Source organism: Littorina saxatilis, linkage group LG13 (assembly GCF_037325665.1).
Source record: "Littorina saxatilis isolate snail1 linkage group LG13, US_GU_Lsax_2.0, whole genome shotgun sequence".
In the NCBI taxonomy this organism is placed as follows: Eukaryota; Metazoa; Mollusca; class Gastropoda; order Littorinimorpha; family Littorinidae; genus Littorina; species Littorina saxatilis.
Genome location: NC_090257.1, coordinates 22,112,869 through 22,127,664, shown reverse-complemented (window position 1 = coordinate 22,127,664; position 14,796 = coordinate 22,112,869). Strand labels below are relative to the sequence as shown.

The window sequence follows — 14,796 nt, the reverse complement described above, 5'->3', positions numbered from 1 at the left end:
AACACACACACACACACACACATTCACACAAAACTCAAAGGTTTAGTATCAGTCCGGTCGGCGGGTCTAAAACCGACTTTACATTATGATGGTTTTAACCCAGCAACCTCTGTTTAAAAAAAAAATAAAACATTGAAAATAACACAGAAAACCTTCTTTAGAAAGGAACCATTAGTAGGTTTTCCGAGGCAGAGCATTATCACACTCTGAATATATCGCGTGTCTGGAACTAAATAAGTACCAGCAGAGAACAAAACCGCTTATTTTGTTCCTCGCTTTTGGCACCGTCTTAGACCGGATGTTGGAACAACAATGGTGTCTGTTAGCGTGGCCTCGTGACCGATTTGGACCAATCAGATGCGTGGAAAGATAACCTGTGTTTTGCTGAAGCCGCCAAATGATGCACCGTGGAAGTGTTCACGTCTGCGTAAATGCGGGTACAAACATCATCCTTTGCGTTCAGAGTAAAATGAGCTTTGTCGATGAAATGATGCCTATTTTCTGTTACTGAACCAGCAGAAATAGCTATAACCCCCCCCCCGCCACACACGCATAATAAATTAATAAATACTTTTTATATATATATATATAAAACAAGAAATAAATGAGGTAAGAAAAAAAACCCCGAACAAAACAAAATGTTTTAGTGACTCTGGAATGGAGTTCGAAGAGTCAAGAATATATTTACTCCAGATTTAATCGGTAGAAATAAAATATGGATCAATGGCGGTGAGAGACAGTGAATGGGAGCGATTGGTGTGGGGACTGGGTGGCCGAGTGGTAACGCACTTGCGCTCGGAAGCGAGAGGTTGCAAGTTCGACCCTGGGTCAGGGCTTTAGCAATTTTCTCCCCCATTTCCTAACCTAGGTGATGGGTTCAAGTGCTAGTCTTTCGGATGAGACGAAAAACCGAGGTCCCTTCGTGTACACTACATTGGGGTGTGCACGTTAAAGATCCCACGATTGACAAAAGGGTCTTTCCTGGCAAAATTGTATCGGCATAGATAAAAAATGTCCACCAAAATACCCGTGTGACTTGGAATAATAGGCCGTGAAAAGTAGGATATGCGCCGAAATGGCTGCGATCTGCTGGCCGGTGTGAATTTTTTTAATTATTATTCTCTTTATTTATATAGCGCCTTATCCGAAGTTCAAAGTGCGTGATGTATTGTGTATAAACATTCCATCTCACACGGCATAAATAAACCCCTGCGCCTTGAATATGTGCGCGATATATATAAATTGCATAAAAAAATAAAAATAAAAATCCCTGCGCTTAGAACTATACCCACGGAATACGCGCGATATAAGCCTCATATTGATTGATTGATTGATGGTGTGGGGATGTAAAGTTCAGGGTGGGGTGTTGGGGCGGCGTAAGAAGCTTGACAGGGTTTCAGTATGTGTGTGTACGTGTGTGTGTCTGTGTGTGTGTGTGTGCGTGACGGTGTGTGTGTGTGTCAGTGTGCGCTGTCTGTGCGTATGTATGTGAATGTCACGTGTGTGTGTATGAATGCGTGTGCGTGTGTGTGTGTGCGTGCGTGGTGCCGTAGTATGTGTGTCTCAGAGAGAGAGAGAGAGAGAGAGAGAGAGAAGAGAGAGAGAGAGAGAGAGAGAGAGAGAGAGAGAAGAGAGAGAGAAGAGAGAGAGAGAGAGAGAGAGAGAGAGAGAGAGAGAAAGAGAGAGAGAGTTGGGAGTCTAGAAAGAAGAGGAATAATTCTTGATGTTCAGTTTTTGGAATAGTTTGCCTGAGTTGCGCCCCTTCCATACTGGTGAAAACACGCCATTTAAAACCGTTAACGGTTTGTTCATTTTGTGTGTTTTTCTTCTTTTTTATTTTCGTTTCTTGGAGTTTTTTTCGGGGTAGCAAGTCGGTTGTACAAACCTAGATTTTCTTCTTTGTATCATACTTAGGCCACCGCTGCTGAATTTGCTATAGATGCTGATGAAATAGAGAGAAAGAAAATCAAATGAAAGTCACTGAAAACGATTCTCTCATGTGTAAAGAAATTGTTCTCCCTGCTATCATTGATTCAATTCGTCTTTCATTCCGTTTTAAATGATGCCTTTTTCTGAATCAGTCATCTGCAATTGGTTTACTTTTTATATATTTTTTTTATTGTTGAATCGATATACTGTATATTTTTACACACAACTTGGCATATACATACACCAACAAAAAACTACCATAAACCAAAACACATAACAATAACAATCAAACACGTAGAGGTTACATACCTTAGTAATATAATGGATGTAGAGGTTACATACCTTAGTAATATAATGGATATTACAAATATTGGTCGATGTTAACGGATCAAGAAAACTTTGATCTTCATCGAGCTTTTCGATGACCGCGAACTGTGAGGCCAATAGTTTTGGGTTTGAATGTTTGTTTGTTTGTTTGTTTGCTTAACGCCCAGTCCACAACGAAGGGTGATATCAGGGCGGTGCTGCTTTGACATTTAACTTTCTTTCTTTATTTGGTGTTTAACGTCGTTTTCAACCACGAAGGTTATAATTATCGCGACGGGGAAAGGGGGGAGATGGGATAGAGCCACTTGTCAATTGTTTCTTGTTCACAAAAGCACTAATCAAAAATTTGCTCCAGGGGCTTGCAACGTAGTACAATGTATTACCTTACAGGGAGAATGCAAGTTTCCAGTTCGAACCCACGACCTCCCGCTCACTGGGCGGACGCCTTACCACTAGGCCACCGTGTTGCGGTTTGGGTTTGAATAAAATGTAGCATACTTTAACATAAATCAAAACAACAAAGTGACTTTGGGTGAGATTAACAAAGTTGAATAAAATAATTTTGTACTCACCAAAACAAGAACAGCATGCACACGCACACAATCAAATCAAATGTTCGCCTGTTAACTATATGCTTTTCATCTAGATAGTTCCACAGTTTATAAGTAATGCTTGTCCGACATCATATTTGTGTTATTTTCCTGCTACGTAGGGCTCGCAATATAAGCGTTCGCTTGAGTTCGTGTCCCTATTGTTGATCGTTGTATTATTGGTATCATGTGTGATTTAATAAAACATTGTTTAAACCAAATGTTCGCCTGTGGAGGATTTTTTCAAGACAAACAAACTTTAACATTGTTATTCTGCTGTGGCGATAAAGGCAGATACGTTTGTGTTCTCTTCTTTTTAATTTTAAACAAATTTTTCAAGGGATAAACGAGAGTACATGCGAGGATGAATGTAAGGGTGCGGGTATGGATATGTGTGGTTGAGTTATGTGTGTATTGATGTGTACTTTTATGTGCCTATGTGTTCTGAGAGTGTGTTTTTATGTGATGTTATACACGAGCCAAAAGAAAAAAATTCTGTTTGTTACATTCAAACAATAAAGGTTTATCAAATTGAATTGAATTGAATAACAAAGTCACAAAATAAGATACACTTGAGACTAGTATATATCACAGAGACAGGGGTGGGGGGGTGGGAGATGGGGCGTTTATTCAGACAAGATATATAGATCTATGTGTACAATTTCGTAACATTGGCTTACATCAAACTTGAAATATACATCAATATTGCTATTTCATATGTAACGTGGATTTCTATTGGTCAATTGGGCAAAACTGAGCTCATTGTAAAAGTGATATCGACGACATTTCCGTCGATATCAGTTTTGATATTGACGACCTCTTTATTGCTTCCCCACTTCAAAAACAAAAACACCTAAATTTAAAAACAAACAAATATATATGAAAATGTAATGATCCCAGAATTTAGTTGAGCAAGTGACTAAAGACTTTTAGAAAGAAAAGATATTTTGAAATTCTGAAAAGTACAAGAAAATAGTGAACAAAAAGAAATAATAATCAGAGGGAGGGATATGGAACAGCCAAAACTGAGACAAATACTTTTGTAATTTCTTTACAGTAAATACAAAATGTCCAGAGAATTAGCAATATATCTAACATTGACTGACTGTGTGATAATATCTTCTGCTATTTGTCTGTTTCGACAGTGATATCAAAATCTCGACCTCCAGTCTCGATTTTGATATCACTGTCTCAACAGACCATAGCAGAAGATATCATCACACAGTCCGTCAATATTGGGTAATATTTCAACATAAAATAATTTAAAAATGGTCAGTTTTCTTCGAGTGCAGGTGGCTGGTTACACATAAATACATACGGGTAGCGCGACTTTTGTTGCTGTAAGCTTTCCACTGGGAGGAAGCGCCCCGACTTTCCCAAACAAAAATGTATGTTGGTTTAGGGTAACGTGACCACAAAAGATAGAGTCGGTAGGTCGTCTTTTTTCTTTTCTTTTTTAAACATTTATTTTAAAAAATTTAGTAGATTTCAAAGGAGGTTGCTTACCTTAGTCTCGGTATGGTTCGCAAAATGTGTCAAAAGTTTTGTTTTTTTGTGAAATGAAAAAAAAGTTTTAGGGTCGGCGGGAAAAAAATAGGGTCGGTCGGGTTACCCTAAATCAACATATATTTGTTTGGCCTAAAGAAATGAAATAAGAAATACATTTTAAAGGTGGTCGCCTACATTTTGCTTTTTTTTCAATAATCTTATGGTTAGATTTCGCTAAAAATTTATGTCAGATGATGAATGAACCATGGGGGAAAAAGTTATAGAAAAAAAAATATATGTAAAAAAAGATTTTATTTTTGGGAAGCGTGACTCACGCTTCCAATATTTTGTTTTCTGTTTGCTGAAAACATGTGCTTTGCCTAAAAATACTGACCAATCAAATTCATGTCACTATGCTTATAGCCACGCCCCAAACAAGTGCAGCAACAGTTTGACACTGGAGCGCTGTCCACGCTTTTTTTTAAACGCACGAAATGCACGGGATTTGAGAGGAGTTTTGCGCTTGGCATTTTCCAAATAAGGATATCCTACTATGAGTACTACGCTGGAATACTACAATGAATTTTCAAACGGCTACACTGGCTTCGTCTTTCCTGATCGAAAGGGGGTGTATTGTTGATATTTGTAGATAATAGACTCTGCATTTTAATGGTCAAATGGCGATTTCGGTATAAAAAAATGTAGACAAGGACCTTTAAACATGTCTTTACAATGCTCAACTACTGGTAAACTTTACATAATACACATTCATTTTGGGATTACATCAAGCGAAACGGAAACCAACAAGGTTTAACATATGTACAGTTCGAAGAAAAATGTTGTATACTAATTTCCCTTTCGTTCTTATTTTTTTTACAGAAAGTACAGGACAGTTTATTTTCAACAACTACGTATATCAAGCAAGATAACGTTTATGACATCAACCATCTTTTGCTCACCAGCTTCATAGGGCTGGATGACCTAGATTCTTTTAATTGTATATATCACAAGGAATTTAAACAAAACCTTATTTAAATATATCATGTCATAAACAAACGTAGCAATTTGGAAATGGACAATGTTTTTCTTTTAATCACTGTTATCTTGCGGATTGCCTCAAATCATAAACCACGCCGAATACCGACTATTGACTAAAACACAAGACTTAATATTTCAATAAGCGTTGAAATCCATCGTTTAAGAAGCGTTTTTGTTGGACCTTGGTACAAGAAAAAACAAAAACAAAAAAAAACCACCACCACCAACAACAACAACAACGTATTACTAAGGAATAGAGAGAAAAATTCCAATGTGGGACCACACGTTATGGCACGTTAAGGTGACCTACTTTCCCACCCCTTGCACAGACGAAATGTGTACACCGTCTTCTCCCATTTACAGCCATAATGCCCGCTACTAACTACAGCCGAACCAAGCCAAACTAGGTCGCCGAACGTTCGGCGAACGTTACACCGTGCCTGGTTCGGTGTACTAACTAGCGGCGAAATGTATGGGCGATACCGGTCATATGATCAAGAAATATCACGCGAGAAGACTCGTGATCGGTTGACAACGTTACACCCGTCAGTATCGTCACTCTTCAAGGATGGAGATACAAAAATATTCAACCAATCAAAGGTCAGTTCGGCGATGACGCGCCGAACGTTTGCAGAATTGTATCGGCGAATTCCCCCCCCCGTGGCTGCCTAAATGGCGGGGTAAAAACGGTCATACACGTAAAATTCCACTCGTGCAAAAAACATGAGTGAACGTGGGATTCTATGCCCATGAACAAAGAAGAAGAAGAAGTAACGGCGAACCACGAACCGTACCGCTGCAACCCAAAAATAGGGGAATCCCCTGATTTGATGACGTCGCCGAACGTTCGCCGAACTAGTTCGGCGTGGTTCGGCTGTAGTTAGTAGCGGGCTTAAGGCAGCTAAAGAGAGAATCAAACGGAAAAGAAAAAAAAAATCTTTGTACTCTGCGCTTTTCTCCACAACGTGATGTCACTGGGGTATTTTTCCTTAGCGCCAGTTTTCCTGCAAATGAAAAAAAAACAGGAAGTTGCGTTCATGTTAACCACCACAGAGCTATCCTAGCTAGAAAGGGAATATGAGCATCGTGGCGTGCTAGACATATTCAAGCCAACAATAACATCTTTGAATCTTTGAGACTGAGGTAATCGTCCTCAACTATAGTTTGTCTGCTTTTCATCAGCCCCTGAAGTCATTCGCACACACATACACGTTGCATAATTGACCTTTTTACATTTAGTCAAAACTTGACTAAATGTTTTAACATAGAGGGGGAATCGAGACGAGGGTCGTGGTGTATGTATGTATGTATGTTTGTGTGTGTGTGTGTGTGTGTGTGTGTGTGTGTGTGTGTCTGTGCGTGTGTCTGTGTGTGTTTGTGTGTGTGTTGAGCGATTCTGAGTAAACTACTGGACCGATCTTTATGAAATTTTACATGAGAGTTCCTGGCTATGATATCCCCAGACCTTTTTTTTTTTTCAATATATCTTTGATGACGTCATATCCAGCTTTTTAAAAAAGTTGAGGCGGCACTGTCACACCCTCATTTTTCAATCAAATTGATTGACATTTTTGTAAAGCAATCTTCGACGAAGGCCGGACTTTGGTATTGCATTTCAGCTTGGTGGCTTAAAAATTAATTAATGACTTTGGTCATTAAAAATCTGAAAAATTGTAATTAATTTTTGTTTTTATAAAACGATCCAAATTTACGTTCATCTTAATCTTCATCAATTTCTAATTCCAAAAACACATAAATATGTTATATTCGGATTAAAAACAAGCTGTGAAAATTAAAAATATAAAAATTATGCTCAAAATTAAATTTCCGAAATCGATTTCATCTTATTCCTTGTCGGTTCCTGATTCCAAAAACATATAGATATGATATGTTTGGATTAAAAACACGCTCAGAAAGTTAAAACGAAGAGAGGTACAGAAAAGCATGCTATACAGCACAGCGAAACCACTTCCGCGCTAAACAGCTCGTCAGTTTCACTGCGTTTTGCACGAGCGGCGGACTACGGTCATTGTGAAAAAATGCAGTGCGTTCAGTTTTATTCTGTGAGTTCCACAGCTTGGAATGTAGTAATTTCGCCTTACGCGACTTGTTTCTATTACTTTTCGTCAATCACTGTAGTTGTACACACTCATTCTATTGTTTACCTACTTTTTCATTTACAAATGTATGTTCATCAACCACTCTGAGGTTGTCCTCACAATTTCCTTTTATTTAAAAAAAATGTATTTGTTCTTCATCAGTAAGTGAAGTTGTCCCCACACAAATATGTAAAATCGATAATTTATACTTGTCATATATTTTCATCAGTTACTAAAAGTTTTCTGCTCGCTTACATATTTTATTACCCACTTGTTTTCTATCTACTTTTATTAAAGGCACAGTAAGCCTCCCGTAAACCATCACAGATACTGTCAGGCTTTTACACACAGTACAAATTAACACCCTTCCATTTGAACGCTCACCGAACGGGAACATCCTAGGTGCCCTACGTAAAGAGCGAGCAATTTTCAAAGAATTAATTTTGCGGATTGTCTCCTCACACAATCGGACCGTGGTGCGTTTTGGCGCTAGACCTAACTTTTAAAATCTAAATAATAAATTGACAGCTTGTTACACAAACATTCTTAAATCATGAAAGAATTCTTTTTTCATCAAGACAAGATCAGTAGAATTCGAAGTTTTGAAAGTTTGAAAAAAGAAAAGCCTGGAAGCAGGGTCACGCAAGGTCGTGGTTCTTGTAACAGACGACGGTTTATGCCTATCGCCAGTTCCTCTGAACAGTCAAAAGCCATCGCTAGAGTTCTTGTAAACCACAGCCGTTTGTTTCGTGCATAGTCAGAGGTACATAATAACGTGCTATTGCAGATAAGCTCACAGCGAATTACAAACTGACGACGACAACATTGTTTAACAGGGAAATTGGATCACACGGGTTCACGATGGCTCAGGGGTAAGATAAACTACGCAAAAATAAATTCTTTGAAAATTGCTCGCTCTTTACGGAGGGCACCTAGGATGTTCTCAAGCGGTGAGTGTTTAAATGAAAGGGTGTTTGTAATGTGTGTAAAAGCCTAACAGTATCTGTGATGGTTTACGGGAGGCTTACTGTGCCTTTAACCCATAAAGTCGTCCCAATTTTAAATCACTGAAGGTGCCCCCACACTTACAAACTCTTCTTGTTGCATCAACACTGCCATCTGGTAATCGTCATCCACGCCCCAGACGGGTCCGTCAGCGTTGTCAAATTCGGGGGCCTGTCGGTTACCTGCCGCTGGGGCGTGGTTCTCTCCCCCTATCGGACTGCGGCATTCTGGGCATGACGCAACTTCCGTTGGCCGCCCGCATTCTCCAATGACGTAGTAGTGCCCTAAGAGCATAAGAATGAAGCAAAGTTGAAGTGATATGTCTCTCTCTTTCTGTCTGTCTGTCTGTCCGTGTCTGTCTGTCATTCTCTCTCTCTCTCTCTCTCTCTCTCTCTATCTCTCTCTCTCTCTCTCTCTCTCTCTCTGTGCTTATCTCCCCTCCTCTCAGTTTTTCCTCCTCCTCTACCCGCTCACCTCTGGGACATGCATACCAGCTGCCCGTGGGCAGACTGACGGCTTTCACAATGGCTTCTCTCTCCTCGTCCGTCAGAGCGGAGTAAGGGTCGTCAACCACGTCCTTGAGATCTTCTCTCAGTTGTCTTCCTTCTTTCAGGTCGTTTTCTGGAACCGGACCTGACGCCATCAGCTGACGTATGCAGACCGCCAGGCGTCGCATCAGACGTGGCTCCACCTTGACGGTAACAGTTGATTCATTCAGTAAAATACTGGTTTATTTTTCTTACCCACAAAATTCGCTCAGGTAATACAATAGCAAGATGTAGATCATCACGGTTATGTTGAACTTTAGCGTGTTAAATTCTTAACTCATAATTCAGAGGCATTTAAGCCTCCAAATTTGCAGAACCTGCACTTGTAAGCACAACAAGTCATTTTAGATCCCTTTGAAATCACGGAATGAACTGTACGAATGCATTTCGTTTACATGCGTCAAAAAAGGAACTATCCATGTAAGCCGACAGGGGAGGCAACTCTGTTGTGTAAGTGATGTCCCTTGGGTGACATCGTATGCTTTTTCGCGTCATTTTCGTCAATCAAACAACCAAATTAATTAATTATGCTTAAGTTTGCAGCTCAATCCATCAATTCATTTCAGGACAAATCTTCTTCTTGTCGTACGCTGATTTTTTCCAGGACAAATGTTCTTTGGCTTGATTACAGGGACTTGTATCAAAAATAAGTAAAGAATGCCACTAAATTCTGAGCGATGAATTTAACACGCTAAAGTTCAACATTACCATCATCACTTTTCAGGACGTGTACGAATCTAGTTTTTACGTCACGCGTTTGCCAAGATCTGCAGTCTTGGTGGGAGCAAAACAAGGTATGATTTGGAACATTTGAGATAAAAAGTGAGTCACGAGTGACGCAATATCTACACGTATACGTACAGGTCTTTGCTACACGTTCGATCATCTGGAACACTGTAATGTGTATTGAATAATAGGCTAAAGCCCCCTCGATGTTTGTGAATCTTTTGTCATGATCATGTTTTCATCTTTGAAAATTTTGAAAGCTTTCTCCCTAATGTACTAACTGACAGACTGGCAAGCATGGGAACCAAGACTAAAGTTATAAACACACAATTAAAAGCGCGCCTCCGTTATGCCCTTTTTGTTTAGAACAACAACTTTTGTTGGGATTTTTATCAAGAACCTTGAAATAAAAATGGAAAAGCTTGCCAAACAACTACAGCTTAATTCCCGTGCCATCTCTGCCGTTAAAATTCGGCCTCAAAAGGTTTTCAAGTAAATGGCAATTATACATAAGGGAAAGTCGCCAATCCCGGAACAGTCGGCCAACTTGGAACACCTCAATATGCGATCAACGGGGAACAATTCATGAACAGTGACATTCCTTGATATTATTCCAGCAAAAAAAAAATGACTACCGCGGCAAAACTAAAAAAATTGTACGTTTTCTAAACTTTTCTTCCTTCTTCTTCTTATTTCTACCGTCTACAATTCGTATTATTACTCTTTATCTACATACGTTCACGTAAAATGTTGATTGCTGTGATAAACATTCATAGATTTGCAATAACTTGAACGGGAAAAAAGATTTGAAACGTCACGTGTATCCAACAGAAAAACGCGAAATCCATGCAGGTGCCATGCGGCAATGATGGAACACATAAGAGAGGCAAACATGGAACAGTGTTTCAGCTTTGCCGCATTCTGTTCCATCTTACCCTCATCAAACAATAAACAGACCACTGCTGTTTTATTCACGTATTCAATTGTCTTTTCAGTTTTGTTGTTTTTTTCCTTTCTATAAGTTTTATTGAATGATTGATTGATTTGTTTGACAGTATTATGAGACCCGAACGGCGGTGGTTACCAGAAGAAATGGGCTGCGCTTTGTCGGCAGTGAAAAACGGAGATATGGGTTTGCGTTGCGCATCAAGAGCATATGGTGTTACTGTCACAACTCTTAAAAGTCATTTAGAAGGAAACAAACAAATTTGCAAAAGCAGAAGTAAAGTTCACAGGAAGACCTTCTACGTTAACACCAGAGATAGAACAAGAACTAATCAATAGCATTCTTGAAGCTGAATTAAATTTGCCAACGTCACCCCCATCGTTGTTTTGTACACTGTAGGCCTACATGGAGATTCTGGTCATTATGATTGCTTGGTGTCAGCAGCAAATGTAAGCTTACCTGCTGCTGATGTCCTGCAACGCACAACCACAAGCTCGTCGAAGAGATCATCACGAAAAAAACAATCTTCTCCTTACAAGCAAAAGCTGGAGATTTCACTTGCAAAAAGGCGTGCAGGTCAACAGAAAAGAGGAAAGAATGAAGCTACAAAATCTTCTGCTCAGAGAAACAAGAGGGGAATATCTTCTGATCAGAGGGAAAAAAGGAGAACATTCTCGACGATGCGTGCTATCCCGGGGGAAAGCACTTGGTACTGCTTCATGTGTGGCACCAACTCCCCTGAGAACATGAGACAGTGCCAGAGGTGCACACAGTGGGCACACGAGGACTGCGCTGACAGCAGCGGACAAAAGGTCTTCGAAATCTGTACTTAGCAATTTTTGTGTGTCTGCAAAATCAGTTCTTAAATCTGTTCTTAGTTATTTGCTTTGAGACTTTATGCGTAATGATTTTTACATTTAGTCAATTGGGCAGGTCGCCCTTTTATATCTATTTGTCAACAAAAGAGGGGTACAAATGAAGCTGCGAAATTTCGTGGTACTGCTTCATGTGTGGCACCAACTCCCCTGAGGATATGTTATAGTGCCAGAAGTGCACACAGTAATCACACGATGACTGCGCTGACAGTAGAAGACAAAGGACATTGTCTGCGAAATCGGTTCTTTGCCTATTTTTTCCTCTTTTTTTTACATTTAGTCAAGTTTTGACTAAATGTTTTAACGTAGAGGGGGGAATCGAGACGAGGGTTGTGGTGTGTGTGTGTGTGTGTGTGTGTGTGTGTGTGTGTGTGTGTGTGTGTGTGGGTGTGTCTGTGTGTGTGTGTAGAGCGATTCAGACCAAACTACTGGACCGATCTTTATGAAATTTGACATGAGAGTTCCTGGGAATGATATCCCCGGACGTTTTTTTCTTTTTTTCGATAAATACCTTTGATGACGTCATATCCGGCTTTTTTTAAAAGTTGAGGCGGCACTGTCACACCCTCATTTTTCAATCAAATTGATTGAAATTTTTGCCCAGCAATCTTCGACGAAGGCCGGTGTTCGGTATTGCATTTCAGCTTGGTGGCTTAAAAATTAATTAATGGTCATTAAAAATCTGAAAATTGTAAAAAAAATAATTGTTTTATAAAACGATCCAAATGTACGTTCATCTTATTCTTCATCATTTTCTGATTTCAAAAACATATAAATATGTTATATTTGGATTAAAAACAAGCTCTGAAAATTAAAAATATAAAAATTATGATTAAAGTTAAATTTCCGAAATCGTTTTAAAAACTATTTCATCTTATTCCTTGTCTGTTCCTGATTCCAAAAACATATAGATATGATATGTTTGGATTAAAAACACGCTCAGAAAGTTAAAACGAAGAGAGGTACAGTAAAGCGTGCTATGAAGCACAGCGCAACCGAGCCAAACAGGCTCGTCACTTTCACTGCCTTTTGCACTAGCGGCGGACTACGTTCAGTTTCATTCTGTGAGTTCCACAGCTTGACTAAATGTAGTAATTTCGCCTTACGCGACTTGTTTTAAGCTTTTGTTTTTCAGTCCTTTTTAGACCTAGCCCTTATTTATCTTTTTGTTTTACATTTAAGGCTTACATTTTTATCCGATTTGTTATTTCCTTGGTAAAAATCAAAATATGATGTTGAAAAAAAGACATTTACATAAATTGGCTTAATCAAAATGTTATGACGTATTTATTTATCTTGTGTGTGTGGCAAAGTGTGCTTGTTTGTGTGTGAATGAGAGTGTGTGGGTGTATATATGTGTGTGTGTGTGTGTGAGACACAGACGGAGCTAGAAAGAGAATCAGGGTGGGTTTGTATGTGTTCCGAGTTTGACAACACAGTGTTCCACTTTACACACCCATGCGTCCAACCTGGAACAAATGCAGACATTTTTATTATGATCAGTCTGATGAGTTGCGTGATTTTTATTTTATTTTTTTGTGGTTCGTTTATTTACTAATAGAGTCTAGTATGTGACAATATAAAGAACGCTTTGCAATATCCATTTTATTGTCTGGTACGGCTGTTTCTCCAGGTTTTCTGTTTTTTCCAGATTTAGCGACCTTCCCCTAATCTATCATACAGAATATTTGATTGCACAGAGATTTTAGGACTGTGTCTTTGGATACAAAGTGTTCTGTATTGTTGGGCAATGAAATAATCTGTATTAACGTACTTTATAAGCAGACAACCTGCCAGTCCAAATTGAGATGGTGTCTAAAGTATAATGAGGCTCGTTAAAATGCAGATTTCACTGCACTAAAAATTAACTACAACCTAACCCACCTCAATGTCGTCGGACGAGATGGCATGCCGGCAGTGCATAAGGTGAATCAGAATCTTCAGTCGCTCCAACTCCTGTCGGACATCGAAGCGCTCCCGTTCCGAAAGAATGTTCCGCGGCCGGAGAGACCATGTGATCAGATGGTCCAGCTCGGCTTGTAGCCGTCTGTAGGTCTCAACCATGTCCGGCCATCTTGTTATTGCGCTCGTCACCTGCAATATGACGTCACAATGATGTGGTGATGTCATTTTTAGAATTCACCATCAACAACCCCCTTTAATAAAAATGCTTTCAGGGAAATGTGAATTACTACCATGACACCGTGTCATCTTTATGGCCAAAGGAAATGGTAATGCCTTTTGGCTCAAACATCTTCCTAATATGCACGTGCTTTCGAATGAATGAATTGCCTTGCCTAACTTTCAACTCTTCAGTTATGGCATTCCATTTGTCAAATAATTATTTGGATACTTTTTCATGTTTTTTTCACCAGTTTTAGCTAAAAAAAATCATTATTTAGAAGCTCATGTGCTAAATAAGTAATTGTTTACAAACAATGTAAAACAATTCTAAATACTGTTTTGTTTACGTAAACCATTCATTATTTACCTAAACAATTCATTGTTTACGTAAATAATTCATTGTTTACGTAAATAATGATTTATTTAGCAACATTGCGGATTGTTTACAAACAATGTAAAATACGTCTAAATAATATATTGTTTACGTAAACAATATATTATTTAGACTTATATTACATTGTTTATAAACAATCAGCAATGTTGCTAAATAAATCATTATTTACGTAAACAATGAATTATTTACGTAAACAATGAATTGTTTAGCCAACACATTTTCCATTATTTAGGGGTTTCTAGGATTCGCTTCTGAACTAAGCTTTATGTCTTTCAGTGATTACTATAATTGAATACAAGGTCTCTCCACACACTCTTATCTTAAAATAGCTGTTGTTTGGATATTATTTTGTTTATTTTACAAGCCGAAATTGCTGTTATAAACAAATTTACGAACATTTTCTGATAAATAATGTTTAGGACATACCTTGTATTGAATTATAGTATATACACAAAGAAAAAAAATGAAGCTTAGAAGTCAATTCTTGATTCCCCTTAATAATGAAAACTGCTTTCCCTAAACAATGAATTGTTTTGGGAAAGCAGTTTTCATTATTTAGCGAATCTGCTAAATAATGCATTATATAGGTAAACAATGATTTATTTCGCAACTGCTCACTTTATCCACCCAAAAAATATTATTTTGTGAAATAAGTGATTATTTGTGTAAACAATACATTATTTACGTAAACAATGAATTATTTACGT

The 14,796-nt window shown here is 38.5% G+C and overlaps 1 protein-coding gene across 1 annotated transcript in view; it reads right to left on the bottom strand.

Annotated features, from left to right (window-relative positions):
• Positions 1 to 2,095: 2,095 nt before the first annotated feature.
• The window catches only part of LOC138983870 (NFX1-type zinc finger-containing protein 1-like), a 44,930-nt gene continuing 32,229 nt past the window's right edge, over positions 2,096 to 14,796 (bottom strand). The window contains exons 19-22 of the mRNA XM_070357200.1: positions 13,456 to 13,665; positions 8,951 to 9,167; positions 8,561 to 8,760; positions 2,096 to 6,376 (exon numbers count right to left, since the gene is read on the bottom strand). Of these exons, the coding sequence (XP_070213301.1) occupies positions 6,362 to 6,376; positions 8,561 to 8,760; positions 8,951 to 9,167; positions 13,456 to 13,665 (642 nt within the window). The 3' untranslated portion in view covers positions 2,096 to 6,361. The remainder of the gene's footprint in view (positions 6,377 to 8,560; positions 8,761 to 8,950; positions 9,168 to 13,455; positions 13,666 to 14,796) is intronic.